The 24015-nt window shown below is 45.0% G+C and overlaps 1 protein-coding gene across 1 annotated transcript in view; it reads right to left on the reverse strand.

Moving 5' to 3' along the window:
• Positions 1 to 1027: 1027 nt before the first annotated feature.
• The window catches only part of SLC7A14 (solute carrier family 7 member 14), a 112423-nt gene continuing 89435 nt past the window's right edge, over positions 1028 to 24015 (reverse strand). The window contains exons 5-8 of the mRNA XM_030330405.1: positions 23396 to 23542; positions 20700 to 20908; positions 17950 to 18827; positions 1028 to 5623 (exon numbers count right to left, since the gene is read on the reverse strand). Of these exons, the coding sequence (XP_030186265.1) occupies positions 5301 to 5623; positions 17950 to 18827; positions 20700 to 20908; positions 23396 to 23542 (1557 nt within the window). The 3' untranslated portion in view covers positions 1028 to 5300. The remainder of the gene's footprint in view (positions 5624 to 17949; positions 18828 to 20699; positions 20909 to 23395; positions 23543 to 24015) is intronic.

The raw sequence follows: 24015 nt of genomic DNA on the forward strand, positions 1-24015 counted from the left end.
TCTAAAGTCTTAGATAAAAAAAAAAAAAAAATAGACACAGGGCTAACGGTTGTGTACATGAAAGGGGCTTTTTGCCACCCATCACCATTCTAACTGACAAATACAAAGTCAGCTCTTTGATGAAACAACATCCGGGTTCCTGCTCGCCATGGAGCCTGTGGTTTGGGATGCCGTTTCTGCGTTTGCCTGCTGTTTAATTACAAATATTGGCTCTTTTCACGGCCAGGCCTCAGTGGTTACCAGCTGGTAACTCTCTCTCTTAGGGACTTCAAAGGGCCCTTGCAGATAAACGGGTCCTCAGTGTCAGGGAGGTGCAAGCATATGGAAGTAATGGAGGCTCTATGGACATTTTGGTTGGAAACACCTTCCTTGACTAGTCTTGTTTCAAATGGCGTAAAAATGGAGTACTGCCATGAAGCCCTAGTGGCAAACTTTGGAGTGTGTGTCTCATTCGTGCCCCCTCTCCCACCAGCATAAGAAATTAAGGCCATCTCTGGATTGGTCACTAACCTGGAAGCTTACATCCAAGAGGGGCCATTAACTCCACCTGGATTCAGTGAGCTGGTCCCTTCCCTGCCTTCAGACGTGGTTCCTGACTTCTGACTTTTCCACTCTGAGATACAAAATTAGGTCAACCTGTGGCTGACCCGCCATGGGCTTCCACTGACATCTCAGCCCCTGGTGAAAGCTGGGGTGAGGGGAAAGCTACTTCCTTTGGTCTTTTAGGCTGAGTCTCAAACTCCTGTAGCCTCTGTTTATAATACAGAGAAAAGGTAGCCCCTTGTAGACTTCCAACAAGTGTGATGTGAAGGAGGTCAAGTTGATCAATTCTTTTCGGGAGAATAGGGGAAAGACATTTCTTTGAAGGAGTTCATGTTTTGTTTCTCAATAATCGCTGGCTTTATATCTAGACAAATGGATCGTTAAATTCAACAACTTCCGCCCCCCCCCCCCCCCCCCCCCCCATGCCCAGCACAGAGCCGGATGCAGGTCTCAAACCTACAAACAGTGAGATCATGACCTGAGCTGAAACCAGGAGTCTGAGGCTTAACCAACTGAGCCACCCAGGTGTCCCTTAGCCTAATTCTATCATCCAATTCCTTTCTCCAGTTCAACGTGGCCTTGCACTCAAGCTGAGTAAAATCTGGAGCTGAGGTTTTACCGTTTAGATTAGTTAGATATAAAAAGTTGTTAGGTTTGGTCGTTTAAACTTATTGTTGAAAATTATAAAGTGGCTGTGAATAACTTCGTATTGTCTGTCTACACGTTAAATGACTATACTTTTCCTAGGTTAACGATGAAATCAGGACTCAAAAGAAGAATCAACCATACATTGCTTTAATTTGGATATATTTTCCCCTTTAATGTATTAAGTCAATTTGAAATGTGTATGTGATCTGTTAGCTCCTTCCACAGGCAGATGAGGCCACTGCCCCAGCTTCTTAAAGTCCAACCTGACTCATACCTTCCTCATTTCCCCAGTGCGTCCCCACCCAGGGAGAGCCAGCCAGCTTAGTTCGCTGTTCCAGTCTATCAGTGAGTAAGCCCTGACCACCTTCTCAGCATTATTGCTTACTGTTCCATATATAAATCGTGCAGACAGCATAAGCTCCTGTCAAACTAGCTTCTTGCCTCCCCTTGAAGGAGGCACAGTACAGATTATTAGTCACAGTACAGATTACCAGCCAGTCTCCACCTTATGTATGCTGTTTCTCCACTTGGCAAGCCTCTCCCCCATTTCTACCTGGCAGAATTCCGCCCATTCCACAAGGCTCAACACAAGGGCTGAATTCTCTATCATTTTTTTTCTCCAATGGAAGGAGGTCTTTTCCATACTTGAACTCCAATTTCACATTGTAATTCCCTCATCTCACCTGTAACCTTCACTATAGTTTTTACTTATATATCTTATATATCCTGATTTCACTCATTTCTTATGCCATAGCACAGAATAAGCACTCCACAAAAAATTGTTGAATACATGACATTTCATTTTCCTTTCATCCATCTATTCATCCATCCATCTTATCATCAGATATTTATTGAGCATTCACTATATGCCAGGCACGTGTTTCTGACAAAATCTAAGTCTGAAGCTTATATGTAGGTTTCAATAGTCTATGCTATTCTCTACCCTCATGGGGAAAGATTTGTTGTTATCATGCAGAAGTATTTCTTCTTGTCATTACTAACAATTCCATTATTTTTCAAGATGCCCCTCACTGGCAAATCTAGCAATGCACACAAAGATTTTGCGTTTGTGCACTAAACACACTTCTAGATTTGTCTTATCGTTTCTATCTCTATTTTTAATTTATGCAAACTCCTCACTTTTTTCTCGGTATTATATGTATTTTAATGGCCACCTCAAAATCCTTTTGAAATGAAGTAGAGTACCGATAAATAGAATACAATTACAAAAAAAAAAATCAAGTAATTGGTTCCAAACTACTAATTCACACAATGAAACTTCCCTGGAGGAGCTTTTGCAGCAGAGAAGAATTCAATAAAATGTAGGTCTTCCTTGAACTCCATTCAAGAAGGCTAAGTTTCTTCAGTAATTATAAGGTGATCTCACTTTTAACATGATCCCAGAAAGTGGTCTTGGGGAAATTGTTAGGAAACATGAATAGAATCATTCTAGTAATTGACGGTATTTGAAACTGCATTCTGAAATCTGGGACCATTGCACAGAGGCTGGGAAACATGAACAAAACATGTCAACTTACCATAAGAAATCTTTTTCTATCATACTAAGTTTTTTGAGTTATTTTTTTTTTAAACCAAGATTGCTAGGGAGCTGACTAACTTGAGAGAAATGAAGAGGCCAGGATTAAGAAAAGAAGGAGATACCATTTGGGAGAAATGGCTCCAGAAAAAAGAGCAGCTCATAGGATCTTCACAAAATCTATATGCCAGTGGTGTTTACCGAAGCATGTGTTCTCTCTCCTCATGCTACAGAAATTTCGTACATCTGCCACCAGACTATTGTAACCTTAACACTCAACCCTCATAGTAAAAGCAAGCTCTTTCACCATGTTAAGATTTTGTTATTTTGCATTTATATTTCTTTTGGGAAATTTTTAATGAATACAGCCCCATCCCATCTATCTGGATATCTCAGGCTTAGCACGTTATTATTTGATTTAGGCAGATTTGTTGAATCTCAAAACTAGTTCAGAACTTTGTATTCACAAAACATTCCTGATAATTAGCTTACGGTTCATTCCCATGACTATATTTCACAGACCAGCTACCGTGTCTTTATGGTCAAATGTAGGGGAGAGAAGACACGGCATTGCCATGCATCGCGTTAAAATGACAGAATGACCTCAGGGGACCAGAAATCTGAACAATTGATACAGAAAAAGAAGATCTAGAAAATAGGAGTTGCTTGAATTTATTGGCATACATTGGCTATGGGTGTGATATGCAATTGACTTAAAAGCGTGTTAAAAAACTAGTTTCAGTTGACCTTTAATTTTAAGCCCAGTGCACCATCCACAAGGACTCAGGCTTGGTGGTTTTGTCTGCGTTTGGCAGGCGTCAGAGCTGTGCCCTCCCTGAACTGGGAACCCCAAGGGCACAATGTTACACTTCTTTCCCTTCTCATCGCTTAGCCCTTGGTACTTTCTCAATCAGTGTTCACTGAGTGAAAAAATGGAATTTGCCTCTTCTCCAGAATCCTAAAGCATGCCAAGATGGCAGGAACCTCAACAGTTAAGAAAGAATACACTTCACATTAGTCGATGTATTCTGGAAAACTTTTGGCATAATGCTAGATCCGGGAGAGAGAGGGCATGAAATTTGCTATTTTGTCCCCCTTTCAGGAAACTTCCACAAAGATTTTAGCTCGACTGAAACTGTGCCTTCATGTTTTCGCATGCACATCTCAGTGCAGCCGTGGGAATCCCTGGAACCCAAGAGGAGAGATTAGAGGCCATGAGCTTTCTTCCTGCGGCACGTTCTCTCATCTAGGTTATTTCTGAGAAAATTCTTTTAGGAGCCCCTCTCATTGCCCAATTTAGACCTTACTGGGTAGGTGTTTCTCTGGGCTTCAGTGAATCCTGCTCTGGGAAATAACAGACAAAATACATGTCTAAAAGGGAGCTACTCCAGAAGAATAAGGTTCAGAAGTGAAATGTGATCTCTTGGAATGTGATTACCTAAGTAGCTGTGCTTTCACATCTTTGTTTTCAGAGGAGCCCCCACCAATCAAGTGGTTGCAAATCTCAACAAACTGCACAATTTATAATTTTGGAAATCTGAAATAGAATTTGCAATGTGATCTCCGTGGCTGGGTCACTTCTCCTTGTAAAGATTTTTATCTGATTATAAAACAAACGGCCTACTTCTTCAAGGCATATTAGTGCCATGAAATCATGCTCCAACTTTGCCCTCTTTCATTATATCAGCAGGAGCTTAGGGGCTGGTAAAAGAAAAGGTATGACAGAGAGTTAATTTCTGCCAATGCCCTTCTGGCCTTCGCTGCAAGAGATGCTTGTTTAATTTTTTCCCGGGCACGTAAGTAGGCCTTTGATGGTGCTTCTCACCATGTTGTGGGGTCTGTGTGACTGCTTTATGGTAAATCTGAAACCTCTGGGGAAATGGTCTCAGAGTCCCTAACCTTTGCTGGTTCCTGAAGTTCTGGTGTGGAGACTGAGAACCTTGGGGAATAAAAAGAAGCACGCGTCTTCTCCCATGAATTCGTTTTTGTGAGATCTGAGGACAAAGTGTTGCTGGCTGAGGAAGTGCTAGCACCCACCTGCCCACCCCCTGGGGAGCAGTCCTCAGCCCACCAGCGCTGAGAGGATCTTTGCCCTTGTGATCCCGGTGCCTGAAAAGCCGCCCTGTGCCCCGACCCGCCTGCTTTGGCACATCTCCAGGAGGAGCTGCAGCCTCGGTGTGGCCCAAGAAGTTAGCCCCTTGCTTCTGGGGTCTCAGTAAGAAGCAGAAGGATTCAACCAGCAAAGCAAAGGCCTGGGAAACATTTGCTGCCATCAGCTCTGATGGTGGCACCTAAGATAGAATTTCTTGTAGCCTCCTGTTTAGTTTATTTTTTTTATTTTTTTTAAATTTTTTTTACAAGGGACTCGGTGACGAAACCCAGGTTAGACCCTTCAACAGAACTATCCTGAAGAGCAAAAGTAGCAAATGAAGGGCTATGACTGGGGACTGACTCTGGGGGAAGGCTGGAGTTTTGAAATGAGAGCCAAAAAATGTTTTCACCCTCTAGCCCACAGGTTAAGTTACTGAAAAGAAATCACCATCGTGTCTACACGTTTCTTGTGTGTTTACTTCTACTCTGGAGAGTAATCTAACTCATCATTTGCAATCAGGGCCTCTGAGTTCTGTTTGTGTTTGCTTTTGCTCTTTGCTTTGCTACTTGTCCGGGTGTTTGCCTTAGCATCTGACATCTGTTGGTAATAGAAGCCTTTGTCCTCGGCGGGCCCGCCCCAGTTCTCCTGGCTTTCGCCTTCGGTGGCGTAGGAGAAACCCTCCTCCACCGAGAAAGGGTCATCCACGTCGTAGCGCTGGTACGTGCTTTGGTGCAAGGCTTCTTCTCGAGCACTGATTTCCAGGGTGCTGTTCCAGATGCCATACCCAAAATAAATGAGCATACCTGCCGGGAGGGAAAGGCACAGGTGAATAAGCAGTTGCTTGGGGATCCATGGGACTAGCGGGGAGATCACTCAAATGGTGAAAGCAGGGCTGGGGGTGGATGTGTTTTCTTTGGTCTGCACAGTATCTGGAAAAGACTCAAAGTGGGATATCTTGCATTAAGCAACCCTTATTCACAGCTTTCCCTAAAAAACTCCGAAGGTCTGACAACCCTGTCCCCACATTTCTGTATGACAGTTTTAGCTGGAGGTGAGAACAGCTGCCTCTTCGGACAGAATGTGGGCTCTTTAGTTGCCTCTGTCCCCACGTCCCTGTTGACATCCAGCCCACTACACTCGTGGAGGTGCCAACCAGGACTTTGAATTTTCCACCCTGGCTTAAATATTTATGGATCACCCACAATGCGTCCCCAGCCTTCTTACAGTATTTTATTATCCCACGTCTCCACCAGGGGACTCCCTCTTTTATCTTACCACTGAGCAATGCGCATATATTGCCCTATGGTTTACCTTGACATTTTTCACTCACCAAAGGAGTGTTATTATATTACTGCCACTCAGAGCTGTTTACTTTCTTCTGTGGGCTCTCAGAGTGTCTGGAGCATGCCACAGTTACGGCCCTGAGAACATCTATTGTGTGATTACCTGCACAGGGTGGTTCTGTTTTATAGACTCTGCAGAAAACTGGCGCTTAATATTTGTTGAATGAAAGAATGAGAACTCCTGATGAGCATGAATTTTCCAGTGCAACCTCCTTAATTTGATGTCATTCCAAGCCAAGGAAAGAAACGTGTCTTCCTAATTGATATGTAGCATTAATGAGGGCTAATGTTTCATTTCTATTATAATTTTTTTGAAATAACAAAATAGTTTGAGAACCCCCGTTTTCCACCTTGAAAAGCTCATAAAGGCTCAGGGCCTGGAATGGGTGAGAACCATATCCCTGGGAGGTCATAGGGCATGATGATTAAGACTGTGAGCCATGGGTTCAAACCCTGCCTCCCATCACTATTAGCTGTGTAACCCTGGACCAGTTACTTAGCCTTTTTGTGCCTCAGTTTTCCCTTTTAGAAAACCATAAGATAGACACTTATAACTTGGGGTTGCCATGAGGATGGAATGAGATAGGCGGTGGCTTTCAACCCTGGCTTCACCTGGAGGGTCACCTGGGGAGTTTTTGAACCGCCCTTATACCCAAACACCACCCCTGGAGATTCCGATTTAATTGGCCTGTAATATGATCGAAGCATAGGTATGTTTTAAGGCTTCACAGGTGAGTCCAATGGTCAGCCAAGGCTGGGAATCCCTTAGCTCAGGAGTATAAACCTCCTGAGGCACATACTCCATTGCCGACTCTGGACACATTATGGCTTGGCCAGTGGATGGCACTCTGTTATGCAACCCCCTTCCAGGCCCCAGACACCCTCTTCTGAGTGGCATTAGCACCTTTGACTTTGCTAACACAGCAGGCATCTGTAGAGCTGTTTGCATAGAACCTTAAGGTCAAGTGTGCTTTCCTCTTTGGTACTTGAGAAATCCTTCTCCCTTTTGAATTTGAAGTGTGTCTTTTTAAGCTTGGATTTCTCCCTCCCTGTCTCAAATGACTTTCTCCTCACCCCTTCCCCCACCCCCCGGTGAAATCAACTTTTCAGGAGCCAAAGTAAGCAGAGATTTATAGTCCTAATTGGTAATAAATCCTGGAGTTAATCATTTGCAGATGTAGCTATTCTCAAATAGCAACTTCATTTTTCTGAGCACGGATCTTTACTCTTTCTTGTCTGGGGGCGGAGGGTGGCCACGGGGGATAGTTATCATCCTTGTGTAGCACAAGGCATCCAGACCTCCTCTAAAATGGCCAGTATGCTGCAGCTTGAAGAATGCCTGTTTTGGAAGCATGTTTGAGATCTGAGAGTAAATTTCAGGAGACTAGGTGGGATCAACAGGCACACACCTTTTTTTAAATTTTTTTTTGGCCCAATTTTGCTTTTTTGTTATTTTTTGTCTTAGACATCAAGGCAAGTGTCAAATCTTGCCTCCTATTCCTGCTTGGTATCTATTATATCAATTTTTTCCATCTCTGATCCCCTTCTCAGACCCTATTTATAAGCAAATTATTTCCCTACTGAACTTAATACCATTTCCCCCCCTTTTCCCTTTGCCCCTAAGTTCTCTGCTGTGCCATTACGTGGCTCATCATTCAAGCACTGGTTTGACATGTATTCCGACAGACCTTCCCATGCCCCCACCAGAATTTATGGAAATTCTCTAAGAGCCTCATAGAATCCTAGATATATAGAGCTGGGAAAGAGGCTGTGAATGAATACAATACCTTCACTTTACAGAAAAAGAAACAGGCTGAGGGCAGAACCAGCGTTCTATATGGATAGAGAGAAGGCTCTTGCATACTCAGTCCCTCACATCTCTCCTCCGCAGGCTGGTGTATAGACTATGCATATCACAGTACATATTCAGTGAGAGGTTATGTCTAAAAAAACAAAAAGGGGCACCTGGGTGGCTCAGTCGGTTGGGCGTCCGACTTCAGCTCAGGTCATGATCTCACGGTTCGTGGGTTCGAGCCCTGCGACCGGCTCTGCGCTGACAGCTCAGAGCCTGGAGACTGCTTTGGATTCTGTGTCTCCCTCTCTCTCTGTTTTTCCCCTGCTCTCTCTCTCTCTCTCTCTCAAAAATAAATAAAAATTAAAAAATTAAAAAAAAGAGGTTATGTCTACATTTGTTGTTTGGGAATGGCTGAGTCTGAAGGGACGTGTGTGTGTGCATGAATGCATTGACTATGATTACTTTGAGAAAGCAACCTATGGAAATCTGCCATGTAAATATGAGCCTTTTAATGTTTGTGCTACAATTTCAAAGGTGCATTATTTTGTCTTCTAAAATATATTTCAAATATGAGTGCTCTGAGCCAAGAAGTGACTTGTGCATGCAGCCTGATGGAATAAACGGTCAACCTGGGCAAAGGTCTGGTGTTCTGTCTGCCTTCATCCTTCTTGCTGGCTCTTGAGTAAATTCAAGAAAAGTGTTGTGAGGGGCGCCTGGGTGGCTCAGTAAGTTGAGCGCCTGACTCTTTATTTCGACTCAGGTCATGATCCCAAGGTCATGGGATTGAGCCCTGTGTCAGGATTTGCACTGAGCATGGAGCCTGCTTGGGATTCTCTCTCTCCCTCTCTCTCTGCCCCTTCCCCCCTTGTGTGAGCTCTCTCTCTCTAAAAAAAATAATAATAAAAAAAGAAAAGTGATGTGAAGCACTGAGGATTGAATAAAAGGAAAAATGTAGGGGGACAAAGAAACAGGAACAAATGAAGTGAGGAAGGGAGGGTAGAAGGGAGGGAGAGAGAGAGAGAGAGAGAGAGGAGAGAAGCATGTACTACCATCTGTCACACATAAACAAAGGCTTTGTGTCGGAGGAGTAAACAGAGCTGCTAAAAGCCTCCTGTGTAGAAGCAGGGTGTTTTGTTTCTGCTCCTTTCTTCAGCTGGCTTACAAAACTAAGCATGAGGTAGTTTCTGAAAAGTCTGTGGGGATTCTGGGAATTCTGAATCATCTAAACTGAACTTCGCACAACACCTCCGGGTGCTGAGGTCCTAATGATACATTCGTTATGTTGCGCCTTTCCCCCAAGAAGCTCAAAATGTTATACATATGTTATCCTGTTCAGATCCCTCCTCGCCTGTTCAGGAGTGTGTGTGAGTGTGTGTGTGTGTGTGTGTGTGTGTGTGTGTGGCCGGGAGTGGGAAGGTTGCGATTACGTGCGTCGCACAGACAGGAAAGTTGGGCACGGGACAAAATAAGAGATTTTCCACAGGAACATGGTTAGTGGTTGGACTGTGAATCCTTCAGGGTCTCTCCGTGTCCTGATCCAGGGTGCTTCTGTTATTTCTCTCACCTGCCAGGGCTATAGACTGATTGCAATCAAGCTTGCTCAACTTTTTAGTTTGAAGAATTTCAAACATATATCAAAGTGGAGAGAATAGTATAAAGAACCCCGTATAGTCATCACTAGTTTGCTCCTGACATCCACCCACCGCTCCCTTCTCAGGCTACTTTGAAACAAATCCCTTCCATCCTATGCTTCACCTGTAAATAAATAAGTACGTATATTTAAAACAGCATTCTTTTTTAAATGTTCATTTATTTGTTTTGAAAGAGAGAGGGCAAGCAGGGGAGAGGGAGAGGCAGAATCCCAAGCAGGCTCCACACTCAGCATGGAGCCCAATGCAGGGTTAGGTCCCACAAGATTGAGATCATGAGATCACGACCTGAGCCGAAATCAAGAGCCGAAATCAACTGACTGAACCACCCAGGTGCCCCTAAAATAGACTTCTTAAAAATACTTAACTTACTATCATTATCACATCTAAAAACTAATAATAATTCCCTAAGATTATCTGATATGCAGAAGTATTAAAATTTCCCTGAATTATTGTGCATGTGGGGGAAATACTCTTTACCGTATGAGGCTATAGACTTACTCCAATGATGCTATCACTGCTTGATAGAGTTTTGGGGCACTGTTATTCAAGTCGTCACTGGGGCTGGCATCATATTCTTTTGCAAACCGTTACAGATGGCAAAGTTTATCTTTTGAGAGAGGATTCGCTTTTGGCCTAAGCCAGAAGTCATTTGGAATGAACCCTTAAGAATGAGACGGCTAATTGATATTTGCATATTTAATCCTGCTGTGTCTTAAAAACTTAGATCCATTGCTTTGTAGTTACACATCTTGTATCTGTGATAAATGAAAGGCAGGGGTGATGTTAAAAATCAGAGGGGGGTTAGCTCTTCTGTTGCCGTAGGGTCTTGGAAGCCCCCCTGGTGGGCTGGAGTTATTTTTTTAGGGAGAGAAGCTCAGGGCAGCAACAAGTTAGCAGCAGGCACAGAAGGGTTTCAGTATTTTAAAAAACAGACATGGCTGTACCGGGCACATGGGCTGAATGCCAGCCCTGGTCAAAGGTAATGGCCATGAGTCCCGCAAAAGGCTGTTTGCAGCAAAGGGAAATATTCATTCAAAAGGAGGCATTGGCTTTTCTTTCAGACAGAAATTCCCTGGTGGGAATGGAGAATGTGCCCAGGAGAGGTTCACGCTAGACAAGATGAGGAATCACACCTTCAGCAATTTAGTGGGCTTTTTTTATGTAGTAGAATACTTTGTGATCATAAAGCCCTTTGTAGAAAAGTACTTCCTCGTCTATCATCCCAGAGAGGTTAAGAACTGGTTAATAAGTCAGTGATTGAAAAGGCACTGGAACTTTCATCTGTTGAGTCTAAACTGATGGCTGTGCCCATCCCACCCGGGCACCTCCAGGGAAGGTTTAGAAATGCCTTGCCTGCCTTCAGATGCTGGGACAAACAACAACTTACTCTACTTGTGTTGCTCCATTTGTGCAAACTAAGCAAATGACGCCAAACCTACAAGTGAGAGGGGTAGGAGGAGGGGGGTGTCTCTGGATCATATGGGGAAAACCTAGCACAAAACCTCAAGTCTGAAAAGAGACTGGGTGACCTGGAGATAGACAGCAGCAGCAGATTTCTAACCTCACGGGCCCAAAGTCTGGCTGAGGAGCAGATGTTGGATCTCTAGAGTCCCCTGGGGGCTTCCTGTCCTCTGTAGGCAGCAACAGGGCTCAGGGCCAGATGAGGTGGGCCACCTGACCTCAGGCTGGGTGGAGCTACCTCTTCCTGGGGTGCACTTTCCAGCAGGAAGCCCTGCCCGCGGCAGATAACTGAGGCACTTTGTTATGCCCAGAGGCTTTTTTTATTTTTACTACTCTGGGATCGACCTCCCAAAACAGACATTTGCCAAGGCAGAAATGAAAACTAAATGGTAATGAGAAGGTGTCCTCCCCACCCACTGCCATCCCTACCAACTCCTGCTTTGCTGGTTAGTTTTTAAAATACCACCAGAGGGACGCCTGGGTGGCTCAGCTGGTTAAGCATCTGACTCCTGATTTTGGCTTAGGTCGTGATCTCACAATCGTGAGATCGAGCCCCGCATCAGGCACTGTGCTGGGCATGGAGTCTGCTTAAGATTCTGTCTCTCCCTCTCCCTCTGCCCCTCTCCAGCTCTCTCTCTCTCTCTCTCTCTCTCTCTCTCTCAAAAAAAAAAAAAAAATACCACCGCAAGCCCATTGATTATAATAACAGTAAGGTTTGTTTAAGATGGTGTGGCCAGGAAGAGCAGGCTTGGATTGAATAGGGGGTTGGGGGGGGGGTAGAAATTCTCTTCCTGGCCCCGCTACTGATCAAATACAAAGTCACATTACTTTTTTTTTTTTTTTAATCTTTTTTTCAACGTTTTTTATTTATTTTTGGGACAGAGAGAGACAGAGCATGAACGGGGGAGGGGCAGAGAGAGAGGGAGACACAGAATCGGAAACAGGCTCCAGGCTCCGAGCCATCAGCCCAGAGCCTGACTCGGGGCTCGAACTCACGGACTGCGAGATCGTGACCTGGCTGAAGTCGGACGCTTAACCGACTGCGCCACCCAGGCGCCCCCAAAGTCACATTACTTTATGCCTCAGTTTCCCACCTGCAAAATGGAACTGGGGACTTATTTTATTTGAGGGGTATAATGGCCATGAAACAGAATGCAATCTTATTAAAGAATATTTTAAAAAATCCAGTAATGCAAGCCAGTAATGCCACTTCTAACTCAGCAGAAACCCAAGGGAGATATGTTCATGTGTCCACCAAAAACATGTACAAGAATGTTCACAGCAGCTCTATCTGTAATAGCCCCAGAGTAGAAGCAAGTTAAATGTCCACAGGCACTAGAATGGATAAGTGCACTGTGGCATATTATTATCACAGTGGAATGCCAGCCGGGTAAGGAGAGTGAACGAACTAAAACCACAAGCAACGACACGGATGAGTCTTATAAATATAATGCTGAGGGAAAGATGCCCAGTGCCCACTCTTTCATGGCTCTAAGTGTGTTCCAGGGGCCTGTTCACACCTGCTCCGGGGCCCTTCGTCTCTGCCATGGCCATCTCTCCTTTCCTTCTTTTGTCTCAAAGGACAGCCGATATTGTGGCTGCTGCTGGGTGCAGAGCCGTGGTATCACCCGGCCCTTTTCTCCATGCATAGCCCTGCCCGGCATAGCCCCTCTGCCAGCAGGCAGCCTGGACTGTAGCGGGACCCCCCCCCCCTTCTTGGAATTGCGCTGCTCCTCTTGCCATCCTCGCCCTGGCCTTCGTGAGTTTTGTTTTGCCCTTTTGAGCATGATTTATTTGTCGAAGTTGCCAATTGTTTTCTCCTCTGCCTACAAGGAGAATTTCAAGCTTATTTATGGGACATATCCTCAGGAATTGATTTATCTTGGTGTCCTCTCTGCTCCCCATTCAAGGCCCCCCTCTTCTCCTCCTCTTCCCTACACGACAATGGCTGCTTTGAGTCAATTTCCAACAGGGTTTTCAAATGATACTGCAGGTAAAGACCACAGCTGTGTTTTCCCTTTGGAAACCACGTTTTAGTACAGGATTTACGAAGCTCATTGCCAGATTAGTGTCTGTTCTCTAAATCTATAGATGAGAATTTGGTTTTTCTCTGAGGGGCTGAAAAAATTCCAGGTGAGAACTTGGCAGCCCTCAGGGTGAGGGGGCCCACGAGCTGGTTCACCCGATCATTATTTTATACTCAAGTCCCACAGGGAACAGTAGACCTGGAAAGTACTGCCGTATAGTGTCATCACTGGTAACTGCTAGTTTCGGGCTCCCTGAGACTCTGCCCAACACTTCGAGGTGTTCTTTTACAAAACCGCATCAGCTGAGAGAAAAGGAACAGGAAGTCTGATCTGTGCTCATTTTGCTGGGGATTATCAAACATTTGCTGTGCATGTTACTTCTCTTGTCTGAAGGAAAAGAAACAAGTGCTGAGTAATCTTGCTGGGACTTGGGCCTTATTTTATTCAGTGAGTCGTGCTCATCCGAAGGTTCAGAGCTTAGCAAAACATTGTTAGAAAAATGCTGTGATTAAGATTCATCTAGAGAGGGCTGGTTAAAAAGATATGCCTGAGAAGATGATCGAGTTATGACTCAGCCTAACCATGTAAATCTCGTTTTTAAAAAGTAGCTAATGTTTCATAAGAAGCTCCGTTTAAAAATATCTCTACTGTTCTCCCCAGGAAAGTTATACTATGAATAACAAAATAAAAATCTGACATCTTGGAGACTCAGAAGTTTAGAGATGGGATAATTATTCTATGAGATCACTGAAAATTGTATAAGCCAATTTGGGGTTGTTCGATGGATATATTTTATATGTGCAAAAATTTGTTTTTGAAAAACAGGGAGTTTTTGTAATTAAATCATTTGCCTTGCCTGCTAATATCTTCTTATTCTTCTCTATAGACCAGTCCTTGTCACATTTGAGCATGCATCAGAACAATGTGTAGGGTTTGTTAAAACCTAAATTGCTCTCAGAGATTTTGACTTGGCAGGTCTGGGATGGGGTTTAAAATCTCACTTTTAACCTGTTCCGTGTGTGATGCTCCTGGTCTGGGACCACACTGGGAGAACCACTGTTCTAGATCATTGTAAACCTGCCCGCACATTAAAATTCCCTGGGGATCTTAAAAAAAAAAAAAAATACCCAGTGCTTGGCTGCACCAGACCAATTAAATCAGAAAATCTCTGAGATCATGGGTATAGAATATTTCAGGAGCAGCTCCGGTGATTCTGATGTGTAGTCAGGACTGAGACTGTTTGTTCTAGGCAGAAATTACTCAGGGACCATTTCTCAAAGACCACGATGCTAAAGCAGTTAGTAGCCAGCAGCTGGATGCGAGCTGTGAGCTCCCGTGTCTTCCGACTGGCCAACTCCAGGCTGCGTAGTGGCACCCTCCCATGTCATGGAGTATCAATTTCTGGAGCGAGTTTGAAGTTTATGCTATCAGCAAGATTACAAAAGGCTCTCTGGGAGTTTTCTTCTGCCTGATAACTGGGAGGGCAGCCTGAGTCAGAACAGGTTCATGCTGTACTTTGGCATGTGATAGCTAGTCTGGGCGACAATGAATCATTTTAGATTTTAAAGAGAAAGGCAGGGAAGAAATGATTCTTATTACTTTCTGCAATATTTTCTTATTTAAGCCCCAAACAGCAATCAGAAGAAGACGAGTAGAATTAATCTGCATTTTTACAGATGGGTAAACTGAGACCCAAAGGAGCTAAGTGAACTTCCCAAGGTCACAAGACACAGAGGTGGCAGAACTGTGATTTGAACCTGGGCTGTTTGACTCCAAAGGCAAGGGTCCCTGCCACCTTACCATGTTTGCAGAGTGCCTCTGGTGCTCCAGAAACCATAGATTTAGTGCAGAACTGGGGACGTAATTTACGGGCCCCAGTGTGAAATGAAACCATAGAGCCCCTTGTTAAAAAGTTGTTAAGAAAAAAAAGGTTGTTAAGAATTCAAGAAAGCAGCAGCAGAGCATTAGGCCAAATGTGGGTCCTATGCGCCCATGGAGCCAGCCCTGATGTTAGGTGTTAATCCGCACAAACTACATATCAAACATCCTGATCCAATAAGGAAGATGCTCAGAGGCACCCTGGCAGGGAGGTACGGGTTGCAGATCTGGGCGTGGAGATACTGAGTTTTTAATAATAGCTCTGTGAATAATCTCCAGTTATTCCTGTTGACCTTGAGTATGTTGTTTAACCTTTTGGAGGTTCAGGTTAGTCATCTGTGACATTGAGAGAGGGAGCGGTGGGGAAGGGTAGATGATTTCAGTGTTTCTCAAACTTTGTTGTTGTTGTTGTTTTGTAATGCTTATTTATTTTTTAGAGAGAGACACAGAGCATGAGCAAGGGAGGGGCAAAGAGAGAGGGAGACACAGACTCCGAAGCAGGCTCCAGGCTCCGAGCTGTCAGCACAGAGTCCTAGGTGGGGCTCGAACCCATGAACTGTGAGATCATGACCTGAGCTGAAGTGGGACACTTGACTGACTGAGCCACCCAAGCACCCCTCAAACTTTGGTTATTTATATACCACATATTTTGTATCGTGGCCATGGTCATGATCCCTGGACCCATACTACCTGACTTCTAATTTTGGCTCCCCTAAATTCTAGCTATGTGACCTCGGTCAAGTGCTTCCACTTCCTCATCTGTAAAATGAAGATTGCTGTGAGGAATACATAAGTTAATGTGAGGAAAGTCCTTGAGTAATAGTTGGTATGTGATAAGGGCTACATTAAATGTTAATTATTACTACGAATCATGGCACCTGTACCAGTAGTAATGCTTTTTCTTTAATTGGACTCACTTGTTAAATTTAAAAATAATCACCAGATTCATGTGAGTAGGTATATTTTTTCTCGTATGTGTGCAAATGTATAATACCTATATAATACTTTTAAAAATTCAAAAAAAGTCTATTCATATGCTCCCTAAAATCAGCCCAAATATTACTGACAGAATGGTCACCAAAACCATGGGGAACATTGTGCTAGATATTGAAGGCCCCTTCCAGCTTTAATACTCTAGGAATGAATGAACAAATGCACGTGTCTTCGTGTCTATGCCTTCAGTCATTTGACAAATACGTGACTGGAATATTTCTACCCTCCTCAGTCACTTCTACCCACAGTAGAATCTTTCCATTGGTTGGCTACAGGTTTCAGTGGAAAAATGTTTAAATGGAGAAGAGAGATTGTGAATAAATCATGTAAGTAGTTTAAACTTTGAGGGGTTAGTGGGGTTCTCTCAAGAACTCCCCCTAAAGTCTAACAAAGGATGAAACCTAGAGTTGTGAAAATTGGCACGGGATGCTTCTAAGAAGACACAGGATGGCCTTGAGAGGTGAGGAATCTACCGGAAGGTCTGGACCCTTTCCTTTGGGTACTGTTTTTGCTCCACTTCCTTCTATGGAGATCTTATCTTATAGGATTACAGTTTCTGTTTGTTTTTGTTTGTTTGTTTATTTATAATTTGAGAGAGAGAGAGAAAGAGAGAGCACGAGGAGGGGAGAGGGGTAGAGGGAGAAAGAGAGAATTTTAAGCAGGCTCCATGCTCAGTGTAGAGCCCAATGTGGGGCTTGATCCTATGGCCTGGGGATCATGACCAGAGTCGAAATCAAGAGTTGGACTCTCAATCAACCGAGACACCCAAGCATCCTTAGGCTAATGGTTCAAACTCCACCTCCTCAAGTTCCTTTCCAGCTATTCTTTTTTTCTCATCGGAAGAGTAGTCACAGAGAAATATTTATTAAGCGCATGCTGTGTGCCAGACACAGAGGACATAGTGCTAAACACCCGTATTCCTATATCAAGGAGTGGATGGGACCTCAGGGCTACCAATTTGTATAGGGAAATAAAGGCAGTGACTAAGGAACTTTAAAATCAGTTTTCACTTAAACATCCCTCTCAAGTTACCATGAGCACTGATCTCCAACCATTTCATGAACATCAGTACTTGTTGGATATAATAAACGTGTGATGTGAATGTAATATAAATCAATCACAAAGGAAAATGAAAAATCTTGGGACAGGGGCAGGGCTTTATGAAGGCAATAAAAGTGAATTTAGAGAGAGAACCTCTGATTTACGCCCAAAGTTGTGGACAGTTGAAGTCCTGGCAGAACTGTATCAGTTGTCAACAGACAAAGAGAAAATCAGTTAAGATTGACGGCGTGATGTGTGCTTTCCAAGAGAATGACTAGAATATCGAAGGATGATGAAAGAATCTTGAGAGAAAACGAAAAACTCTTGAATATCTTATAAAAGTCAATATGAAGTGAGAGATGGTAAATGGTATAATCTAGTTGGAAAAATTATGCCAAAATCCACACTTAATTCATACTTTGCTCATTTAAAATATTAGGGCATGATTGGTATTTTACTTTAATTTTGTCAAATATAAGAAAAGTGATTCTTCCATAACTTTCAGTTGCATAATTTTTAGTTTCTAAAATAGAATTCCAGTCAACCTTTTTCACTCTAATTTTTACTGTGTTATTTATGTCCCTTTATTATGTGGATTCATTTTACTGAATGACTGTTTATATTTCTATAAAATTTATTTACATTTTTAATTAATGACTTTTTATGGAATTAATTATCCATAAAAAGAATGTCCAGTAATAGTATTCAATGAAGTGATGGATTGATTAGCATCATTCTTCAGAACCAACGGCCAAGACCATAATAGGCAGAAAGGGCACAACTGGCTTTATTGACTCTAATGCAGAGAGCAAGGGTGCATAGAACAAGCCAGACTTCTCTTGCAACGGAGATGCCTAGTCCAGCTAGGAGGTAATTTTGGGATAAGCCTGTTTAAGGCCTTGAGAGGGAATTCTCCAGGCGTCAAAGGAAATTGCTTACCCACAAAGCACCAGACTGCAAACCGGATCCATGTGATGGTGGAGAGCTTTAGCATGAGATAAATGTTCACCAGCATGGCAAAGGCAGGCACGAAGGGGAGGCAGGGAGCCATGTAGGGTAGCTTTTTGGGGTTCTCTGGTTGCTGCAGGATCACGAACACCAGGGCGCCGATCAGCAGCACCATCAGAACGACCAGCAGGATGGCCCACCAGCTCCGCTCTGAGATGTGGTCGGAACCAAAGATGAGGAAGGAGCAGAAGATGAACATGAGGATGAAGAGCAGGAGCACGCAGATGGTCACCGTGTGCCCTGTAGCTGCTGTGGGCCGGTCCATTTTGCCTGGAAGGCCCAGCCGGATCCTCATGGTGTAGTAGCGGGGCCCGATCAGCTTCTTTAACTTGATGAGATAAATGTTTTCAGATTCGTCGGCTTCGATGCCTGTGGTCATGTCCACAGTGCCGTAGTTGGGATGGTTCACATTGTAGGTTGACTTGTCCGACTTGCCTATGAGCATCTCGTTGTCTCCCAGGGATGGTAGGTTCTTGGCCCCGCATGTGTTGGTGGCTGGGCCGGAAAACTCTTCCCCTTCACTCACAGGGGAACAAACTTCCTTCTCACAGTCCGCCAGGATGCCCTCCTTCTTCTTTGTGTGCTCCTGGGACAAGAACTTGACAAAACCATCAATGTCACTCTCTGGTTGGTATCGAAGGAGCAAGACGCAGACAGAGACCAAGGTGTAGGCAAGGAGTGTGCCGATGGACATCATCTCTATTAGGTCTTTCAGGCTGACTAATAACGAGAGGAGAGCTGCTAGGAACCCCGATACAATGCAGGCCACCACTGGTGTCTCTGTGTAGGTGCTCACATGAGCCAGGAACCTGGAGGGACGGGCAAGCAGAGGGTTAACAGTGAGCTACAGATGGTGACTGACTCTAACACGGCTTAAGTCCACCTGGTCCTGCTCCTCCAATGTACTTCTGGAGTCACTGCTTTGAATACAGTTATTCCTACTGCAGGATTTGGTTTCTGGAATACAATTTAAAAATAATTTACTTTCATGCCTTGGTTTTGAGGCAAACTTCTTTATTAAAGTCCCTACTTCATTATGCGATGTGAAGGGATGACTGAATTTAGGAAGGCATGTTAGAAATCTGAATCGAAGTGCAAGCTTTGCTGGGAAGGGGTGATATGTGGAACATTCATACACCTCCTTGGGGTCCCCTAAACCTGTGTTACCTAAAATATGGTCAGTCCGTGGACCAGCAGCATCAGTATCACCTTGGAGCTTATTGGAAATGCACATATTCAGGTATCACCAGAGACCTCCTACATCAGAACCTCTGGGCATGGGGCCTAGCAAACTTTGCTTTAAAAAACCTCCAGAGGATTCTGATTTATACCAAAGCTTGAGAAGCATTGCTGTACAACAAAAGTGCAGAAGTTTAGTTGGCAAAATAGCGCAATAACTCAGAACATGTGCTCATAAATGCAGCCCAAATCCAGCCACTTACCAACTGGAGAAGACCAACAAAGGTGAATGAATGACAGGTGCCTCTTTAGCAGTTCCTGTGGGCCTTAAGCAGGTTCCTGCTCTCCTCCTCACTCTCCTCCTAATCTGCCCTCCTCCCACCTCTTCCATTTCTCTTTTATTTTCGTCTTTCACATATGACTGACTATCAGCTGCCTTTGGAGCTCCAGCATCTTTCCCCTTTGACAGCAGAAAAACCTTTTGGGTGTGTGAAGTTGTAACATCTCCGCCACACTCAGCCTCTTCTTGACCTATCCAGCTCCCCAAACATGGCAGCTCTGACCTGGTGATGACTTCAGGGGGTATGCAGGGGAAATGGAGCAGAAGATGACAGCTGGCGGCAGAGACGAAGTCCCTGAGCTGGATCCCCCCCCCCCCGCCCCCGTACCCCTGAGCGCTCCTTGACCTCCATGCTTGAAGAATGCCTTCCCTGCAAGCCCCTCATACAGTGGGCACTGGGAACCGAGAGATGGGCCACATTTCCTCGGGGCAGATTGACCACTTCATGGCCAATGTAGGGGGCTGGAAGCCAATATATTGGAGTGCTTGAAAATCCTGTCTTTGGAGTCAGACAGTCATGGATTCAAATCCCGGACTCCCCTCAGCAGCTGGAGGATTGGGGTAAGTGTTTTCGCCTTTCTAAGTATACTCATCTACTATATTTGTCTGCAAAACAGGGTTGTTGTGACAACTACATGGGATCTGTATACAAAGCACCCAGGGTACACAAATGTTCAATGAATGGTAGTTATTGTTGCTACTGTTATTAGGTTCTGTTCAGATGGTCTTATACTCCCTGTGATGGTAGCTTTTAATGTTTTCACCTTCAGAGGGGCTGTGGAGAGATGGTCAGTACCTCACCTCAATGTGAGGGCAGGCCTAAGATGTTCCTGGGAGGGCTCCTTCCTTCTGGAAGTCACTCAGTGCAGCAGTTTGACACCCACAATCTTCACAAAGCAACACACAGTGTCAAACAAGAGGGGAGGGGCAGTTAGGGGGATTATACCAGTTTGTGCTAGATTGGGAGACCCAGAGTCAAACTGAGGGGCTGTTATGGGGCTTACGTTCTTTTCGCTCAAACTCTTTATTAGGATATATGACAAATTCCATCGTCTATGTGACATACACGCACATCAAAATTATAGTCAGGCTGACAGTGGGTGACATTCTCCCTGGACAGGCATGGCAGAGCAGAATTAATTTCATAAAGCATAGTCCTTACCTGAAAAGGAGCCCATCACCAGCCATGGCATAAATGACCCTTGGCATTGGGAAGAGAGAGCCCAGCAAACTGACTGTCAGTCCTGCAACTGACCCAATGGCTACTACGAATTTTGCAACATAGAACCCATGAGCCACAAACATCTCCATGAGTGGGGATTCCGTGTCGATGGCGTAGAATGGCACCATCAGAGTTAAGATTATGCTCACCTGTTGAAACAAGAGAAAACATGGCTGGAGGTGGAGAGGACTGACAGCATGGATGGATGTCCCATAGGAGAGCGAAGAGGCCTGGACTTTGGATTTGTCACTTCTTGGCATGTGCCCTTAATTTAGACCAGTCATTTTGCATCTGGACCTCTTGGTCTCAGTATTTTCTCCTCACATTAGAATTTAGTGGACTTGACAAGATGGTCCTCAATCTCTCTCTCAGGCTTTCATATCTGAGGGATAAGTATGTAGGTATCTAAGCCCCACAACAGCAGAACTACACTGACAGTTCAGTGAAGGGCAGATACCATCACATGGAAGGAACTGGAGCCAAAGGTGCTGGAGCCAGGACCTGGCAGTGGCCGTGAGCACCCTGCCGGCATGGGCAGGACTCTCATTTCCTTTATACTTTCAGGATCCTCTATGGTCTTAAATGGATTCTCCCGTTCACTCTGAAAATCAGAGATAAAAACTCCAAAGATAAGTGATCAGAGGTCCATAGCCAGTTAACAGGGGGCACCCATATGAGGACTATATTTCCATTTCCTCTCTGTAGCTCAGTGCCAGGAGCCAGGCAGCCCACAAATGAAGGCATCAGGATGGAACCCGGTCCTACTCTGGGGTTGTAAGACTACTGTGGCTTTGCTTAGCCAGGAATCACTTGGCTCCTAAGACCCATCTTCCTTTATGTCATAAATCGGCCATAACAACCCTCCCTCCATGGCCCCAGGCAATGAAACCACCAGTTATAGGTCCAGGCTCCCCCTGGCCTGCAGGGGCCAATGCTGGCATCAAGAATGGAGGTCAGAGCCTGAACAGGAGAGGGTGGTGCATTTCCAGACCACTTCTTTGCATATTCCTCGGGAGCCAACATCCTCCAGTGAAGCCAAGGGCTGCTAGGGAGGACAGCAGGATGGACCACCACAGCCCAGCAATTTGGCTCTTCTCCTGACGGTGGAATGGCAGCCTGCTGACCGGTGCAAGACCAAACAGCCCCTGAGGCCTCGTTAAGGGCCGTGTGTTCTAGAAGAGGATGTTTCCCAGCAGCTTCACCACTTGCAACATGGGGTGGGCTGGGAGACAGTGGGATTGATTCCTACAGCAGTTTGCGTTGGGTCGGCTGCTCATGTTAGATCTGGATGGGCAAAAAGTGGGTAGATGCATAGAAGTAGTCTGTAGTCTATAAGGCGCTATTCTAAGAAAGGAATTGTGATGACCAACTTTATTATGTGTGCAGCAGGGGTTGACCCCTGGAGGAGGGGGAGGTATATGAGGGAGGAATAAGAGGGGAAATGCAAAGCAGAGCATCTCTGCCCTGAGAAACTCTGCCCCACACCACCCTCATGGCCTGAACACTGTCTGCAGGGATCATCAGAGTATGGTTAAGATGAAGCCACTTGCCTGTGTGTGCTCAAGGGGAGGTGATAATTGACCCATAAAACAATTGCCAGGGACAAGTGAATTCCTATAAACCACATCCATGGCTGCTCTTGTGTTTTCCTTTGGTGCCCAGGACAATCTTATTTTGCAGCTTGCCCTAATGATCGAGCCAGCCGCTGGTCTGGCTTCCTTAAGTAGTTGGCTAAAGCTGTTTCTGTTTTGTTTGTTTTTTGGGGAGGGGGTGCTTTTCCTCTGTTTTGCAGCAGGGGTACATGTAACAGCCGTGGATCTTTCCTATTGGTGATAAGTGAAGTGAGTGGGACCCCCAGGGCCTGGGGCATTTTTGTGACCACACACCTATTGACTTGTTGGCTGGTTCTCTCCATTGCCAGGGGCCGAGGAAGACGTTGGCTGCGAGTGAGCGATTTCTGTGATAGAAATTCTGGGATGGGAACTGGGAAATGACACATCACAAGTTTGAGGAGCGTCTGATCCTGAGATGACAAGAAGCTGCAGGCTTCCTTCTAAGGATTCCCCTTGGCAGGAAAACTTGAAAAATGAGCTTGGGCCGGTATAAAAAGAGGGAGCAACAGCAGAAAGAAATGGCATTTCCCCTGAGATTTAAGGGGAAGAGTGTCTCTGGGAGGGTGGTGTCCTCTCTCCCCACTCTGGAGGAGCCTCGTCTCCCGCTGCCGGGAAGATCCCAGAAGACAGAAGAGCATTGAGGAGGGTGCACAGAGGTCCACAATGCCTCTGCTTGCACACCCACCCGTTACTGCCAGCCTATGATCTGAGCTCCTTGGACAGCAGCCCACTCCCTGTACACCATCCCCTGGGCAGTAGTGGACACCCAGAGCCTGTGTGTGCGGAGGAGCAGGGATGGAAACTCAGAGGTCAAGACTGCCCCCATCTCCAGTTCAGAGTGCTGATTTTCTTCTTGTCATTGGTGGGTGGGGATATAGGGTGCATGGACGCATGCATACAAACGCCGAGACGACACAAGGAAGGGATCATTTCCTGACAGAGGGTGACCCAGTCCCAGAGCTACTTTTTAAGGTCAAATATGAAAAGGCCATCAAGATGGTCCCAAAAGGATGTAGTACTTACAGATACGTATGCTGTCAGGCAGATGACCAAAGAGGCGGTGATGGCATAAGGGATGGACGTGTTGGGATTCTTGGCTTCCTCTCCAGTGGTGGCAATGATGTCAAAGCCAATGAAAGCGTAGAAACACGTGGCTGCTCCTTGCAGCACCTGGTGGGACAATAGCATTTTTCAGACTCAGAGTGTCAGGGCAGCACCAGGGCCCAACATGTGGTACCAACAACTGCCCAGTGCTCGGCCACGTCACTGAGCAGCAGAGGGAATAACATGGTGGATCTCGTGCTCAGCACTTGAGTTCTGATCTCCTGTGCTTTCTAGCTGTGTGATCCTGGGCAATTCCCTCATGTGTAAAATGGAGATAAGAAGACTTATGGCCACATAAACACTGGGTTGTTCAACATATTCAAATCATTTCGGGAAATAAGTGGGGTTATAAGTAAATCAATAAACTGGCTATCCCTATGTCTTGCGGAACTCATTAACTAACCTCTCTGTGCCTTATTTTCTTCCAATGGTTCTCAACCACAACCAGGGGTCGTATGACTTCCCTTAGGGGATGTTTGGAAATGTGAGGAGCTACTTGTGACTTTCACAGAGACGTGAGGTGTGCTTTCAGCATTTAG

The sequence above is a fragment of the Lynx canadensis genome, chromosome C2 (assembly GCF_007474595.2).
Source record: "Lynx canadensis isolate LIC74 chromosome C2, mLynCan4.pri.v2, whole genome shotgun sequence".
Classification (NCBI taxonomy): domain Eukaryota; kingdom Metazoa; phylum Chordata; class Mammalia; order Carnivora; family Felidae; genus Lynx; species Lynx canadensis.